Here is a 16,417-nt window from a genome sequence, read left to right as displayed (position 1 = left end):
AACTGTATTGTTTTCTTACTGTATGTTGAAATAAACCGGAATGACATGCTACAAGATTTTGTTTGTTCGTCATCTTAAGAGACTGACTGGGTCTGTTGTTACTAGTTGATCATGTTTGTTAAACCGTTTGCTTTCACGGTTGCCAGTCTGTCATGTTTAATCATTTTATGTCTTCCAAATTTGTATAGTCGTGAAACAATGGCCAACATGAAATAAGCTGAGGTAATGCTTAAATTAAATTATGAAAATAATTGTTATTATGACAGCTTGTGCACATCCGTTGCATTTACATCATGCAGATAAGGCTCAGATTGGGCCCAGAAGGGTTCACTGCTCAGATTTGCTTAATTTATCAGTAACTCTTCATAGCTTTTGAACTGTAGCTTAAACACTTGAACATTATGAAGCACTTAATTAAACATAATTATGAATCAGTCACCCACTGTAAATGTGCAAACAAATTTGTAATGCCTGCTTGACGCCTCTATGGTTTCTGTGAGACCAAATTAGTCTCCCTTGGCAGATCATTTATGATTTTTCAAATATGTTTATCGAAGAATTAGGAAAATGTCATTAAAGAGACCATAGGAAATCTGAAAGCTAATTTACCCTAAAACTCTTTTCGCAAAAGAGCATATTGAAGAATCACACTTCTATGTATATCAAAACCGAAAGTCAACTCAAACATGGACCGCTTTCTCTGTGTAGTGTGGAAAAATCTATTTTGTTGCCATGGAAATTTCCATCACAAGTATTGGGCAAGTGTGAGAGTGGGTCTTATAGCAGGTACAGAGGAAAAAGAGAAGTACGGGAATTTTCTTTGAGCGACTTCCTGCGTTTAAATGAAACACAGCTGTTGCACAGGCATGGAGGCGGGCCTCAGCGTTTCTCTCTCTCAATCTCCTGCCACAGCTTAACAACCTCATCACACACAGTGTTAAAGCAGCACTTCTCTATTCTGTCCTCCTCCAACTTTTAATATGATCCATCATGAGATCTGTAGCATGCATACTGTGAAATAGTTTTTCATTTTTCCTAACCCGACAACTGATGCTTGTAAACCGATTATTAGCGCTTAACCAACAAGATTATTTTAAATTAGAATTGAATTAAATTAGAAAGGATCAGTGTCTGGGACCCATTAAAAACTAACATTTGTTTCTCAGAGATTAATTTTACACGCTCAAAAAGCAGCAAACAACAGAACATGAGGATTCACTTGGTCTTCATACCACATCACGCACCTGCACCGCTTCTGCGAGCAGAGAAAAACTCAATAAAGCTAGGCTATATATAGTGAATAAATAGGCATATTTTTCTTTAGGTTTATTTTACACACAAAGATTTGTTTTTATTATGAATGTACACAAATAAAGGCAAACCGTTTACAATTCCGATTATCTTTATGACTAAAAGAAGTAGTTGCCTCCTCTGATAGTGAGAAAAACTCAAGTTATTGCACTGGTGCTGCATACACGCACACAGCTAATCTTTGCTACCTTGACAATGCAGTCTGTTCATTATCATAATAAAATACAGTCAGTCAAACATATGTAAAAAAATACAAAACTAAAAAAACACTGCTCAGTTTAAATATGTAGTAAAATCAGTGCCATTAAGTGTTCTCACCATATCGCCGTAATGTTATGCAAAACATGTTGGATATTGGAATGCGAGTGAAGTACATAATAAATAATAATTTGTCATTCAAATACATTGTGAATACGGAAACATTTTATTTGTGTCGAATGAGATACCAACAATGTTGGTTTCAGTTTTGTTTTAGCCTAAATTAATTCGTATTGGCTTGCCGTTTATATTGCTATAACTTCTGAAAGGCCTATTTTTAATTATTGTTCTTTTCTAAATTTCTAAATTATTTGTTGTGGAGTGAGGGGAACTAAAATAGCCTAGCTTTGTTTACAGTTTATTATAATGTTTGTAAACATTTCACGTCCGCATTAGGCCTCTTTCTGAGTGAAATAATACCATGCGGCTTATTATACGTGACTTGTGTTTTTTTCTCTAAAAAACAATATTTTATAAGCGTAGCATATTTTAACCATGCAGCAAATATTTTTTAATATTTTGATAAATTACTGAAAATAAATAAATAAATAAATTACTTTTTAAACCATTTAACTGATTGTATTTAATCGGTCAAAATTCTTAACGGACGGTTGGCGGTTTACCGGTTAAAATAAACATCCCTACAGTGAAGTGTTGGCTAGAACAATAATCATCCAATGTACATCAACAAACAGTAGGTATGGGCTGCTGTGTTACTATAAATTAATTTAGACTGTTTTCTCGTTAGGAATTTCACTGACCAGAACCATTTTCCAGACCCTCCTTAAAGCCCTGTAGTAAAGGGCAAGGTATGGTCATCCATTCCAGGGCCTCAGTTTGCTTTTCCCTTTAGGTTAGGTTTAGGTGTGTTTGAGTTAGGTTTAGGTGTGTTTGAGTTGCAAAGACTAAAGTCTCAAATCCAAAGAGATATTCTTTATTAAAGTCAAGACTCTGTCACAACCCCCTAAAACAGCTCATTTAAACATGCCCCCACGTCTACGTCACTATGTGGAAATATTTGTGTAATGCAGCCCAAATGTTCACACAAAGAAAGAAGGCGAGGTTTCTGTAACCATGGTTAGTGTTGAAGCAGCCATGTCAGGGAGAGCTGTGTGTATCTAGGCGAAAGCAAAACCACTTTTATTTGGCCTTCCGAAAGAAGATTCATTTAGGAATCTTTAATATTACTTACAACAGAACAGCAATGCATTTTATGGTCAATCATTTTGTGAACCTAGGAGAGGAGGTCATACTGACTTTGCTACAACAATCTGGTGCATCTGTACCAGCTAAACAGCTACTGTAAGTGTGTTTTGTTATTATGTTTTGTGTGCGGGTGCGTACGTGCGTCTGTGTGTGTGTGTATGAGAGAAAAGAGAAAGAGAGAGAGAGAGAGATGGTCACACAGTGGAGTCAGCTGAATTAACCCTCCGTGGCTTGTGTACTGTAAACTCATACAAGCTTCATCACTGTGTCTGTCTCACGACTCTGTTCCCCTTTCTGGCTTGAACTGATGGTAAAATTAAGGACATTATTAACTGTCTTTACATTTATTTTGAAAGATGAAGCTCGTGATTATGGAAAGGTTGTTACATTTCCAACAAGTGCTTGTGGTGTTCGGCCAATCACAATGCTCTGGGTGAGTTGGCTAATCAGAGCAGACTGTGTTTGTCAGAAGGAGGGACTTTGTAGAAAACTACATGTTCAAGGCGGGGCATAGAGGACCTACAATAATTTACAATATTTGAAAAATAATGTGGTTTTTTTTTTACATTAAAGCTTGTCAACATATTCTGTTAGACCAAATACACAAAATAATGATTTTTAAAAATGCACCATATGACCCCTTTAAAGATAATGTTGTCATGTTTGGCTGTACAGTCCACCTATTGGCAAGTGTATATAGGGAGTTTGAAAAAAAAAACATTAGCTTTTGATTCAAATTCCTCAAAGGAACCATTCTAGTTCCCATTACAGTAGGTTCCATTAACAGTTGCCTTTGTACGTTTGGAATGCAATTCCATTCTCGAATTATGATTTAATTTCAATAGTAAATACAAAACATGAACAGTTATGCAGACTTTTTAGTTACTTCAGAATCAGACTTCACTGGCTGTGATTTATGGTTTTGATTAACTTAAAAGAGCCAGTTTGTTAAAGTAATTTGCACTGAATAGAATGACACTGATAGCACACTACGCTTTTAATTTGCTTTGATTCACCAGTATATTTGAGTCATTTGTTTGGGAATGGAACTACATCGGTTGCGCTCTTTGCTTTTGATTCACTTTAAAGAACCAATTTATCTATACAGGAATTGGATTACACTGATTGTGCAGTATGCAAGGGCGTAACTTTGGGTCTACTATTGGGGGGGTTAAACTCGCGGCATATGAATAATTTTCTTGTGTAAAAGGTAACATGCTAATTTACATTACAGATTATTTAAAATATGATACTATCTTTCTTGCTGACAAATGAAATTAATAAAGAAAACGAACAAAAGTATTCATTCTGAATATTTCATATTATTTTAATCTGAATGATGTTATGATATTGAGGGGGTTATATTAGTTGGATCTGATTTTTGGGGGGGTCATGACCCCCGTAACCCCCCTGCAAATTACGCGCATGGCAGTATGCTTTTGATTCACTTAAAAGAATCGATTCATTAGAGTCATTTATTCCGAATTTGGATTACACTGATTGTGCAGTATGCTTTTGATTCACTTAAAAGAACCGATTCATTAGAGTCATTTATTCAGAATTTGGATTACACTGATTGCTCAGGGTTCACTTAAAAGAACCAGTTCATTAGAGTAATTTGCACATAATACAATGACACTGGTTGCACTATACGCTTTTGATTCACTTAAAAAAAATAATAATAAAAAAAAAACAGTTTATTTGAGTCATTTGTTTTTGCAATGGAACTACATTGGTTGTAATGGATTCCGTTGATCATTCTAAAGATAATTAGATGTAATAATGGTGTTACTGTACCACTGACAACTACTACAGGTAACTCCATCAGTTAAGTGGGAGCATATGCAGGAACCATTATTTGGAAACAAATGACATTCAGTTTTGCAATATAAAAAAAAAGAAGAAGAAAAACTGTTTCTTGTTCCCAGTTGAAAGCATTGCGTGTTTCCCTCTCTGTTGCTTCAGAGCACAAATTTAAACATCCCGTCTTGGAATTCCAGCTATCTGAAAGAGCACATCTGTATTCCTTCAGTGAAATTAGCTTTCCCACCTGATTTTCAAAGCATGTGTGAAAGGCTATAAGAAGAGAAGTCTGTGTGGTTAATATAGCTTCAAAGTTGTAAGACAGGAGCAATTTGTCTATCTCTACTTAATAGTTTTCATTAGGTGAAAGAAACACAGCAATAAACACTCTACAGCAATGTAGAAGTGATCCATTTATTGTTTTCTTTTCTCTCTCTCCACTGCACACCCCAGTGACCCATAGCCAGAGGTGGTGATGTTGCTTGTTTACATGGTGCAGTTTGGTTATAGTTGAGTGATGGTGGGGGCTGAGGCCTCTCCTGATCTCCCCCACACAGACCACCTCACCAAACCCTCAGTGCAAACCCCCCCTTCATCGGGGGCCATAGCTCGGAGGGACATTTTTTGATGTTTACACAGATGTTTAGGTCTAAGGACAAGCTCCTCAGCGACCTGCCCACCACCCAGCTCTCTCATGGGGCTTTAATTTTAGCTTGACCTGGATGCCATGGCTGCCACTCCGACCATAAGCTGATGAGTCAAACAAGGATATGAGGCTCATTGTGGAATGTCTGGAGTTTTTCTGGAGATAGTGGACATGTTTATTTACTAAACCTCAATCTAAACACAACAGGGGTCCACTTTACTCTTAGCTGCAGCAAAAACATGCAGCATGTGGCGAATTTTACGTCACAGTCTGTTATGTACCGTTCAAACTTGCTGTTTGTCCTAGTCTGGCAATATTTATATTTGACCATTTATTCCCTCTAGATCAAGGGGAAACAACAATTTGCTCAATGGTAATCTGAACCAGACTGACAAAAATCACTCATTCTCATTCAAGACAAGCGGGAATCATAGTCTCTCGCCACAGTAAGCCCTGATGGTGTAGTTCCAGCTTGGCTCATGAACACAAACAGAGGGGCATTTATTCACTTCCACCATCATGTGGTGAAACACTGTGATCTCCAAAGCTGCTTTGCATGAAATCGCAGAAATGTATTTGTTTGTTCCTTAGAATTCGGTTTTGTCTAGGAGAGGAGCCAAACATGAAAGCAATGTGCCAGTGTTTCACATGTTTTGTTATGTTAGTTCATGCAAGAATTAAAAAATCATGTCACTCTTTATATAGTTTTTAACCATAAAATTAAAGTCAATGGGGTCCAAAGAATTTGTATCATATAATTATAAACTTATTTTATATTATATACATACAGATTAGTCGAAACATATTTTCTGTCCCACAGAAGAAAGTAATATATGTTTAGAACAACATTAGGTTAAGTAAACGCTGTTGTCTAATTCGTTAAAGCAACCAAAGCAACTTTTCTGGTCTTTCCTGTCAGCACTTGATTTGTTAATTAAGTTTGAGGAATATGTATTTACATCATGCATAAAAACATTTTTATATTGTGGTGCGATGTTATTTTCTGTTGCAGGTATTCAGGAAGGAAGTGAATGCACTAAATGTAAAAATGACTGGGCCCTGAGGGTGGCGATTGCTCTTCTGTATGTACTCTGTGCACTGCTCACCATCGCTGTGGCTGTGCTTGGATACAAAGGTAAGAAGTCCTCCTGACATTGACATGCACATTTATCTTTTGCAGTGATGTGCACAAGTCTACTTGATTGTAGTTTCAGCAAGCTATGCTTTCACAATAAAGAGTGCATATCTACAAATGTTTAGAACAGAAACCTTGAAAATCTAAGTTCACTGGGTTTATATCTTATCCAGCTAAAATGTATCAAGAATGTGCCACAAATGAACATTCCCCATCATTTCTGCTCTTCAGTTTTGAACTTTGGCTCACTTTATTATTTGCCCTGACATAAGGCAACCATATTGCACCGTAGAAACAAGTTAGTTTTCCAAATCTTGTCAGCCGGACTATCACAGAGAAATCTGTTTTCTGTATTAGCTGGGAAAGCCATGAGCGCTGTAAAACAGAGCATAGCAGTTTATTTTGTCTGGTGCCAAAAACCAGGATAAGATAATGCAGTTGTTGTTGTTGGCATCCAGAAGGACACAGTAAACTAGAGGTATTTTTTAGCTCTCAAATGTAGTTAGGTTTTTAAACAACTTTATTCATTTATGTGATATAACTAACATTTCTGTAGAAAGCAGTGTTAATGGGTTTGCAATCAAATATTTTGAAGGGATAACAATATATTATACAACAAAGCACTAAGAAAAATCAGATAGAAAGAAGGATAGAAGAAAGACAAATTAACTTCTACAAAGCACCCCAAATCTGTACTTGAAAATGTTTGCTTATTTACCTTTAAATGAATGAGATCTGATTGTCCAGAACACGTATCCATTGAGTCCATATGTCTCCTCTGGTTCTCTAAAGCCCTAATGCCAACCAGATGAGAAGATCCTGTAAAGCAGCAAGTTTCACTACAAACCTGCTCCAGAGGAGATTGTATGCATTTGCTGCAATTTGCTGTCCCCAAACCCACAGGTTGATTGACAGGGACATCGTGCCATTCTGAAAACATGTCATGGTTCCTTTGTTGGCAGTGCCAGAAATTATCTAGTTGCTTTATTCTGTATCACATCTCAAAAAAGTCATACAGACAAGAGTTTTTATTTGTATGTTCAGATTTAGTCTAGTGAGTGTCTCAGTGGTGCATATTTAGATCGAGTCACTCATTCTGTCCGCTAAGAGAACCATTCCATTCAACTCCATTCAAAAACAACACGGCTGATACAGGAAAATAAGAAAGAAAGGAGAATGACAGTGTTGACCTCCCGCTGACAGACTCCCAGTGTGAAAATGACCAACAAGCCTTTGAAATGGACCTCCGTGTTTTGTTTTTCCCCTAAAGCATATATTTCTTTTGTGTTTGGTTACACAAGCGCAGTCAGGAATGCTAACACCCAAGATTTTTGATGTGTATGAGTTTACTGGCAAGGAGAGCCGAGTGCTGCGTGTCTGAATGAAACACGGGTTAAAAAACTGTGAGAGCGAAGCGAAGATGACGACTTTTATTTTTTCATTCATGTTTGACCAGCAGTGAGATATTCAATGGGAAAAACACTGGGAACAAGAGGAGGGATTTAAAACCATTCCAGGCCTTTGTCAGGATAGCCTGTAAGATCACCTTCTGACTGTTCCAAAGAAAAAGACAAATGTGACAGTTGGTATTTTAATCATACGCTACTCACTAAAAAAATCATGCAGAATGCAAAGTGAAAGCCCCCTCTAGTGGCGCACATGAGCACATACTCCTAGAATTAAGTTTAATGTGCTACAACATTGTATAGAAAATAAATGGGCAGGTCATGGTTATGGCAGGTTATATTAAAATTTCAGCCCTAAGGCATCTTAAACTAAGGTTTCATTATTGTACAACTCCGGGATAAGACCAAAATCTGTCTTTGAATGGCTATAGTGGTGCCTGCTGGGAATCACCAGAAAGGAGATGCTCTGATAGCGTCTCCTCAAGATCCATTGCAAATTCCTGAGGAAATGAAGTGTCATGCATGACTGTGTGTTTGGAATGTATGTTGTATTTTTATATATGTGCACTGGACAAGTGAAAATTCTATAATCATGTCCACACAGGTCAAAGGGTCAGCATTTTGGAGGAATGCTGTCTCAGAAATACGTATATACGTAGTATACTTGTAGTCCAAAGTGCAGACAAAGTCTGACTGGCTTTTACAATATGTGCCCACAGTGGTCCAAAGAATGGATAATGTAACAGAGGGTATGGAGAATTATGGAGGGAAGATCATGGCTGTAGAGACAGACCTCAAGAAACTTGGTAAGTCCAGACCTGAGATGTTGCAATATAGAAATCACATACATAACTGGCTTAATGCACTATATATGCACTGTATATAGTGCCACGTGAAAGTTTGTGAACCCTTAGAATTTTCTTAATTTCTGCATAAATATGACCCAAATCATAATTAGAATTTTTAAGTCCTGAAAGTAGACCAAGAGAATCCAATCAAATAAAGGAGACAAAAAAATATATATACCTTGTCATTTATTTATTAAGAAAAATTATCTGGTGTTAAATATTTTTTTGAGTGGGAAAAGTATGTAACATTTCTTATAACCTGTGATCAGTCCTGCATAATGTTTTGTAGGAATTTTAGCCCAATCCTCTGTACAGAAACACTTTATCTTTGTGATGTTGGTGGGTTTCCTCCTATGAAAAGAGGAGGACTCTTCTTGCGACTCTGCCATGGACACCATGGTTCTTCAGTGTTCTCCTGATGATGGACTCATAAACATTAACATTAGCCAGTGTGAGAAAGGCCTTTAGTTGCTTAGAAGGTAACCTTTGAAACCTAGTGGACTTTTACACATCTTGCTTTTAGAGTGTACTGTTGGTGGACCACTCCTGGGGAGGGTTACAGTGGTCTTTAATTTCCTCCGTTTGTACACAATCTGTCTGACTGTGGATTGATGGAGTCCAAACTCTTTAGAGATGGCTTTCTAGCCTGATAAACAACATCAGCTCTTTTACTGAGGTCCTCAGAGATCTCATTTGTTCGTGCCATGATACACTTCCACAAATGTGATCAGACTTTGATAGATCCCTGTTCTTTAAATAAAACGGCGCTCACTGACACCTGACAGTCATTTCACTGATTGAAAACAACTCTGAAAAACAGATGGACTTTAATTTCAGCTTCAAATTAACTGCCAATCTTAGAGATTCACATACTTCTGCCATTCTCAGATCTGTAATACTGAATCATTTTCCTGAATAAATAAATGACAAAATATATTTTCATCTCATTTGTTTGACTGGGTTCTCTTTGTCCACTTTCAGGACAAATATGGATATTTATGTAGAAAATTCTAAAAGGTTCACAAACTTTCAAGCGGCATTGTATGAATAGTTTATTAGCAAAAACTTAGAGTATTAAAATGTTCAAAAATGTTATTATGTTATCATGTTTTTATTGTTTTACTGTGCAAGTTAGCTGTATTTTTTTGTTATTTTTTAACCTAATCAAAATTATCCAACTGCGGTTTGATTGAGATTAACTGGAATGTATTATTAATAAACATGAGTTTTGAAATTTGTCATGAGTTTTTGCAAATGCACTCATTTATGTCCGTTTATTACACGGCCAAAAAGATTTGTTTTTACCAAATATGTATAGTGGAGTGACTTGTTAAGCATATATATGGAAGTTTTTTCCTAACAAAATTAAAATTAAAATTAAAATGCCTAAAAAGATCAATGTATAAATCAAACTCTCAAAACAACTGCTCAAATTATAAATCAAATGCTCAAATTATCAAATAATAAATCATATAAGTAGTACCAGTCATGATAACTTAAAGTACATGGATGAGCGGTGTGTTATTGAATTTGGCGGTTTTTATCTGGGAATAACATACCACTGGATGGCGCGACTGACCAATCAGTATCAAGTATTCCATAGAGCCATGTAAGATATATGTGTGTGTGTGTGTGTGTGTGTGTGTGTGTGTGTGTGTTTATTGAATTACAATTAATTTAGATATTTTGTCTAAAAGGATGGTAATGATACATTTCATAATATCATAATGTTCATGTTCAAAAAAAGTTCATCAGCTTCATTAACTAAGTTCATTTACTCCATTAACAGAATAAAATTGTTGAAAATAAAATCTTGAGTTGTTTGTTTTTTCATTTTTTATTCATTTTTAACAAAACTGATTTGCTATTTATATTCGAAAAACTTTGTTAATCTGTAAAAGTCATACTGTTGGGCCTTACATGACTCTTTTTAGTAAAGTTTGTAAAATAGCAGGTGTGACTTTCCAAAAACATAATGATTATTAATTAATAATAGAAGAATAATAATTATTATTATTTATATGTAATAACACAATACACAAATGTATTGTTTTGGGTGAAATTATTGTTTTAGTTCTAATTGTCAGGACAGTGTGTTAGAACTTTTTACTTAATGATTGCAAGTCATTAAATATTAGACAGTAAATATTCAATTCAATTAATAATTAAATTTTCATAATAGACAATGTTATACATCACTGACTCTTTATGAATATATATATATATTTTTTTTTATTAATAAACTTCTAAATGTGATGTGCAGATGATCAAACAGCAGAGAAGTCAGGAAACGCCACCAGTGAACTCCTGTCATTCAAGATGGAAATTCAGACGTTGCAGAAGCAGCTCGGTGTTGTTGCTGTGAAGGCTTCTAACAACAGAGCTGTTCTCGAAGAGCTACGGCTAGCCGGCGAGGACATGCAGAGCGGACATCACTCACTGCGAGATCTGTTGGAGAGCAATGCCAATGTCATTAGCAAAGTCAACCGCACCTTAAACTCATACAGCAGCTTGATTGATGGACTAAAGACGGACACGGCTCGGCTCCAGACGGACCTTCAGGTGCAGACGAGCGAACAGGGCCGAAACACCAACAGCCTCAGCACTCTGAACTTCACCCAGACCCAGCAGAGGAACCTCATCAGCTCCCTCCAGAGGTCGGTGGAGGACACTAGCCAGGCCGTCCAGAAGCTTAAGAATGACTATCAGAGCCTTCAGCAGGTGGCTAGGCAGACCAAAGCGGATGCTGACTGGCTGAGGGAGAAGGTTCAGAACCTTCAGGCCTTAGCTGCTAACAATTCTGTGCTGACTCGCTCTAACAGTGACGCTCTGGAGGACGTGTCTACTCAGCTGAACTCACTCTCAGAGCAGGTGCAGAACGCCTCAGGCATCGCCGACAGCCATGAACAGAGCATCCGTGAGCTCATGGACCAGCAGCGAGACCACGACAATTCAACCTCCTTGAAGTTTGATGCCCTAGAGGCACATCTTGACCGCAACGATGCGGAAATGGACCGCATAACGGGGAATGTAAGCTTCACCACGCAGCTGCTCGGAGTGATCAGTGTGGATCTGAATGGTCTTCGCACCTGCTCCGAGATGGTGGCCCAGCATTCGGACCTGCTGCTGGGGCTGAACAACAGTGTGGCAGAAACCAGAGCCGACAACTCAGAGCTCAAAACCCAGCAGGAAGAACTCGCCGCCAGGCTCGACAAAGAGGTCAGCAGCCTTTCCATAGTCATGGAGGAAATGAAACTGGTGGACAGCAAACACTCGCAGCTCATCACCAATTTCACGATTCTTCAGGGTAAGATCTGAGGCTAGGCTTCTATTTATTTAAATATAAACACTTGTTTAAAAAGAGATTTATTGATTTTTGCATATATAAAAAAATATGATATTTTGAGCTATAATTTGCAACCAAACCATGGCTGTGTGGTCACTGTGGGGTGTCGTCAGGCTAAATGGATGAGTGACCTCTTTAAAATTGTAACACTTTCTAAATATTAACATTTCTGAATATACCCTAATAACTCATTTCACTACCAGAATTTTATGGTTTTAGAAGAGTGGGAGTTCATTTCTTTGTTTCATAATTTCAGGTCCTCCTGGTCCAAGAGGACCTCGGGGAGACAAAGGGTCCCAGGGGCCACCTGGCAAAGCTGGCCAGAAAGGTGAAAATGGTGAAAAGGGAGCACCTGGTGTTGCTGGGCCTAAAGGAGAAAGGGGTCCAGCAGGGCCTCCTGGTGTACCAGGAATGAAAGGGCTACCCGGTTCAAGAGGAAGCCCTGGGCAAAAGGGTTCACGAGGATCTGGGGGCAGGGCGGGGCCTTCGGGAGAGAAAGGTGACCCTGGTATACCTGGGCTGCCTGGAAGAGATGGTCAGACAGGTCCTCAAGGGCCACAAGGGCCGCAAGGACTCAGAGGGCCAGCTGGGCCTGCAGGACTAGAAGGGCCTCGTGGGCCCGTAGGCCCACCTGGACCTCCTGGACCACCTGGATCACCTGGACTCCCTGCACAAGTAGTTGTGGCCCCGGCAGATCCACAAGGCTTTGTCAACCGCCAGGTAGCGCCACCCCCTACAAGTACACCAGGTACCAGCTTTTCTTATACTCACTGTTCACATACACTAGTGGGTCTCAATCTTTTAACATTTGCTTACCTTTCCCTAGAGGTCTGCAAGCCCGTTGGGTGAGTCCATTCGGGCCAGGCTCATGTTTATTTAGCTTCTCTCATTTTATTGTCCCCATATTCAGCACACATAGGCTACTGTATGTTATAATATACTGTTATAATGATTATATTATAAATATTATACATCACCTACACAATACGCAAAGCATATACACACATGCATTAGCATACAGGTGACATTTGACAATGCAGAGCATCAGGGAGAAGTTGGAGCATGTCTAATGAGCATCTCCTCATTAGACGCACCTTTAAGATTTGCATCTTTACAGATTATGATTATAATGAAATAGTTTTTGTCTTCAATAAGTTTTATTTCCTTAATTACTAATTTAAAGCTTTCTATAGATATATTTCTGTCTGTGAGGCTTTTATTCAAAGCACATCATGTTTCTTTTCTTTATTTTATAAAAGCACAATGTTTTGTTCATATTGTAAGTGAACAAAAATAAAAGTGAACCTTTACAGTTACGAATGATAAATTACTTTTACCTTATGAGCAAAAATGAAGCCATATTCACGGAAAACATGCAAGTGATCATCCTGGTCCTTTAAACATTGTTATATGCTTCAACTATTTTGGTATATCTATAGATTTATTTTAGGCAAGTTAAGATAATTTGAGAAGGCTGAATTGATCAAACATATATGATCTGCTCATTGTCTGTCGCTGGCTGCTTGTTCATTACTTTAAAAAACAAAATGTATATATGATGAACAAAAAAATGCTCCAAACGCTCTTCTAAATTAACTTAAAACGAAACGAAATATAATCATTTTGCCATTACATACAAAACTGAACTATTTTTAATAGCTGAAACAGTAGTATTAGCTGTTTTAGTATACAGGTGAAAAGGTGTGCTCGGGCCGGTAATTCTGATAAACTTTCGGACACGGGCCAGGCTCGGGCCTGAGCATCTCTGCCCTAAATTTGAGGCCCATGCAGGGCTCTACTTCGTACCCCAGATTGAGAACTACTGACATACACTCAACACAGGCCATTTATTAGAGTCAATACAGTAGAAATCATTTGGTTTTTATGTAATATGAATGTTTTTAATATCAACAAACAGTGCTTATATACACTCAAAATGTGATATTTTATTACAAAAAACTTTAACTCCTTAATGAAATCCCAGATAGCCAGACAATGAAAAAAATAAATAAATAATTATATAACTTATTTGTGTTTGGGACACTGAGAGCACAGAGACTGTAATGTACACCGTAAGTTTGAAAACGTTTAGTTTAAATGTTTAACATGAATGAACGGTGCTCATAAAAGACTGAGATAGTATTCTTAAGTGAAATGAGTTGAGGCTTGAACCTGGAAACAGCATCCATTGGTGCATTCGTTAGACACATTACGTCACCACTTAACAAGCGGATAGCATTTCGTGGTGGTCTTCCAGTAAAAATCGTGTTTGGGGGGGGGGGGTTAAATATATGTTTTTTGCTGAGGTTTCTACTTAAAACTAATGTTTTCCCCGTTTGCATTGTTTTACTACTTACACATTAAGTGTGTTCTTTTTATCATCTTAGGGTGCCCACCTCAGTGGAAGAGCTTCAGAGACTCGTGTTACTACTTCTCATCAGAGATGCTGGACTTTAATGACACGATGGAAAGATGCAGCAACAAGAGTTCAACTATGCTGATTATTAATGATGAAGATGAGCAGGTAAATCCTAGATACTATTATCAAATATGTAATGGGTCTTAAACAGAATTAACTTTATTAAAACAGTTTGCAGTTTTGCAGTGTATCGTAACAGATAGCCTTGTGGGCATCTTGTTACGACTCTTGAGTTTTAAACCTAACATTACTCTATACAATGCCTACTTTATTATCTATCACAGCTATGGATAAAGAGGCAGATTTCTGGAAAGGGCTTCTTTTGGCTGGGCCTCACTGACAGAGCAGAGGAAAACATCTGGAGATGGGTGGATGGGAGCCTGCCCAACTACACGTGAGTGATTAACTGAAATACATAAAATATATCTAGTGTATGACATATTCCATTATCTTGAGGATCCTCAGTAATATAATGAGTAGATGGCAGTGTGAGGAAGCATTCCCCATTAGTCTTGTCTGATTTTAATTGAAAGGAAATGGAAGCCTGGACAGCCTGATAACTGGAGCCATGGTCACGAGGTTGGGGAGGACTGTGCCGGCCTAATATATGAGGGCAGTTGGAACGACTTTTTCTGCACAGAACACATTGGTTTCATTTGCGAACGAATGAATGAATGTAAGTTCAAATTCTTCTTTCTTGCAAACATTTTTTAGCTTCTTTTGGTTGAAAAGAGTTATCTGTTTGCTGTGCTCGAGTTCATTTCATTCATTGCAGTCTTTTCTCCATTATTTACAGCCAAAGTTCCCGTTTTATAGCACCTGTTGTGAATGAACAGAGCATATTGGATAAGACAATCACAGAGACAGTTCAGAAGACTTCTGTCACAGTATCCTCTCATAAAGCACGAACGATCGCTTTCCCCAGAGAGTCACATGTGACAGACATGAAGAAGACTGCAAACTATACAATACACTGATCACCAGTCACGTTAATGTTTAGATAAGTGAAAACGCTGTAATGTATTGTAATCATGTAATTGTAAATACCTGTTTTACCTGTGTCATTAACAAAGCTGATGCCACATTATTCTAGTGCAATACAATAAAGCTTTGTAGCTGCTTTAATGAAAATAAAGCTTTTAACAGCCAACCGTAAAGCTACAATTAATATGTTGATATGTTTTAATGACTATAATCCAGAATTTGTTCACACCAGAGTTTTACACCTTGGACATCATTAATGTGATTTTATAAATACCTTTTTCAAATATTTGATTATGCAGTAGCTATGTATAAAATAGTTGTGTATTTGAATACATGTACATGTATGTAGTTATCATCAAAGACCATGTTTTTATCTGAAATAAAATATAGTTGGTATTTTTCAATATCCTTTATGTTGAAATCCTTTTGATAAATGTTTAATTGTGGAATGTCCTATATGTAACACAATAATGCAACATAGATTGTTTTGCAACTATACACAGTACTTGTCAGAAATACTGTATACATGTATGTATTATGATTAGGCTGACCATACTGGGCATTTGTATGGGACTCTGATGTTTTATGGAATATTAAAATCCTGACCAGGACGTGTCCTGTTTTAACAGCACATATGGCCACACTAATTATGATAAATTTTCATTAAAAAAAAGTTTCATATGCTCACAAAGAGTGAATTTAATTGATCAAAAATACAGTAAAAACAACAATGTTATGAAATATGTTTACAATTTGAAAAACGTCTTTCTATTTGAATTTATTTTTAAAATGTAATTTATTCTTTTGATGCAAAGGATCACTTTAGAAATCATCTTAATATGCTGATCTGGTGCTCAAGAAACAATTATTATTATATATTACATTTATTTATAAACATATTATTAATTTGTCGTTATCAGAGGAATAAATAACATTAAAAATATACTATATATTTAATATAACAATATTATAATGCATTATAAATATACAATATATTTAAAATCGAATTATATCTTACTATAAATATACTAGAAAATATTAATTTAAATTAATAG

At 37.0% G+C, this 16,417-nt stretch overlaps 1 protein-coding gene across 1 annotated transcript; it reads left to right on the top strand.

Annotated features, from left to right (window-relative positions):
• Positions 1-6,217: 6,217 nt before the first annotated feature.
• LOC113097313 (collectin-12-like) lies at positions 6,218-15,766 on the top strand. The gene is made up of 8 exons (XM_026262551.1): positions 6,218-6,359; positions 8,485-8,571; positions 10,877-11,920; positions 12,216-12,707; positions 14,347-14,483; positions 14,663-14,772; positions 14,912-15,054; positions 15,175-15,766. Exons 1-8 carry the CDS (start codon positions 6,218-6,220, stop codon positions 15,192-15,194), a joined length of 2,175 nt encoding a protein of 724 aa, XP_026118336.1. The 3' UTR covers positions 15,195-15,766.
• Positions 15,767-16,417: the final 651 nt, after the last annotated feature.

Source organism: Carassius auratus, unplaced genomic scaffold (genome assembly GCF_003368295.1).
Source record: "Carassius auratus strain Wakin unplaced genomic scaffold, ASM336829v1 scaf_tig00216183, whole genome shotgun sequence".
NCBI classification, from domain to species: Eukaryota; Metazoa; Chordata; class Actinopteri; order Cypriniformes; family Cyprinidae; genus Carassius; species Carassius auratus.
Note: the sequence above shows the minus strand (reverse complement) of the source record. Positions and strands in the feature narration are given on the sequence as shown.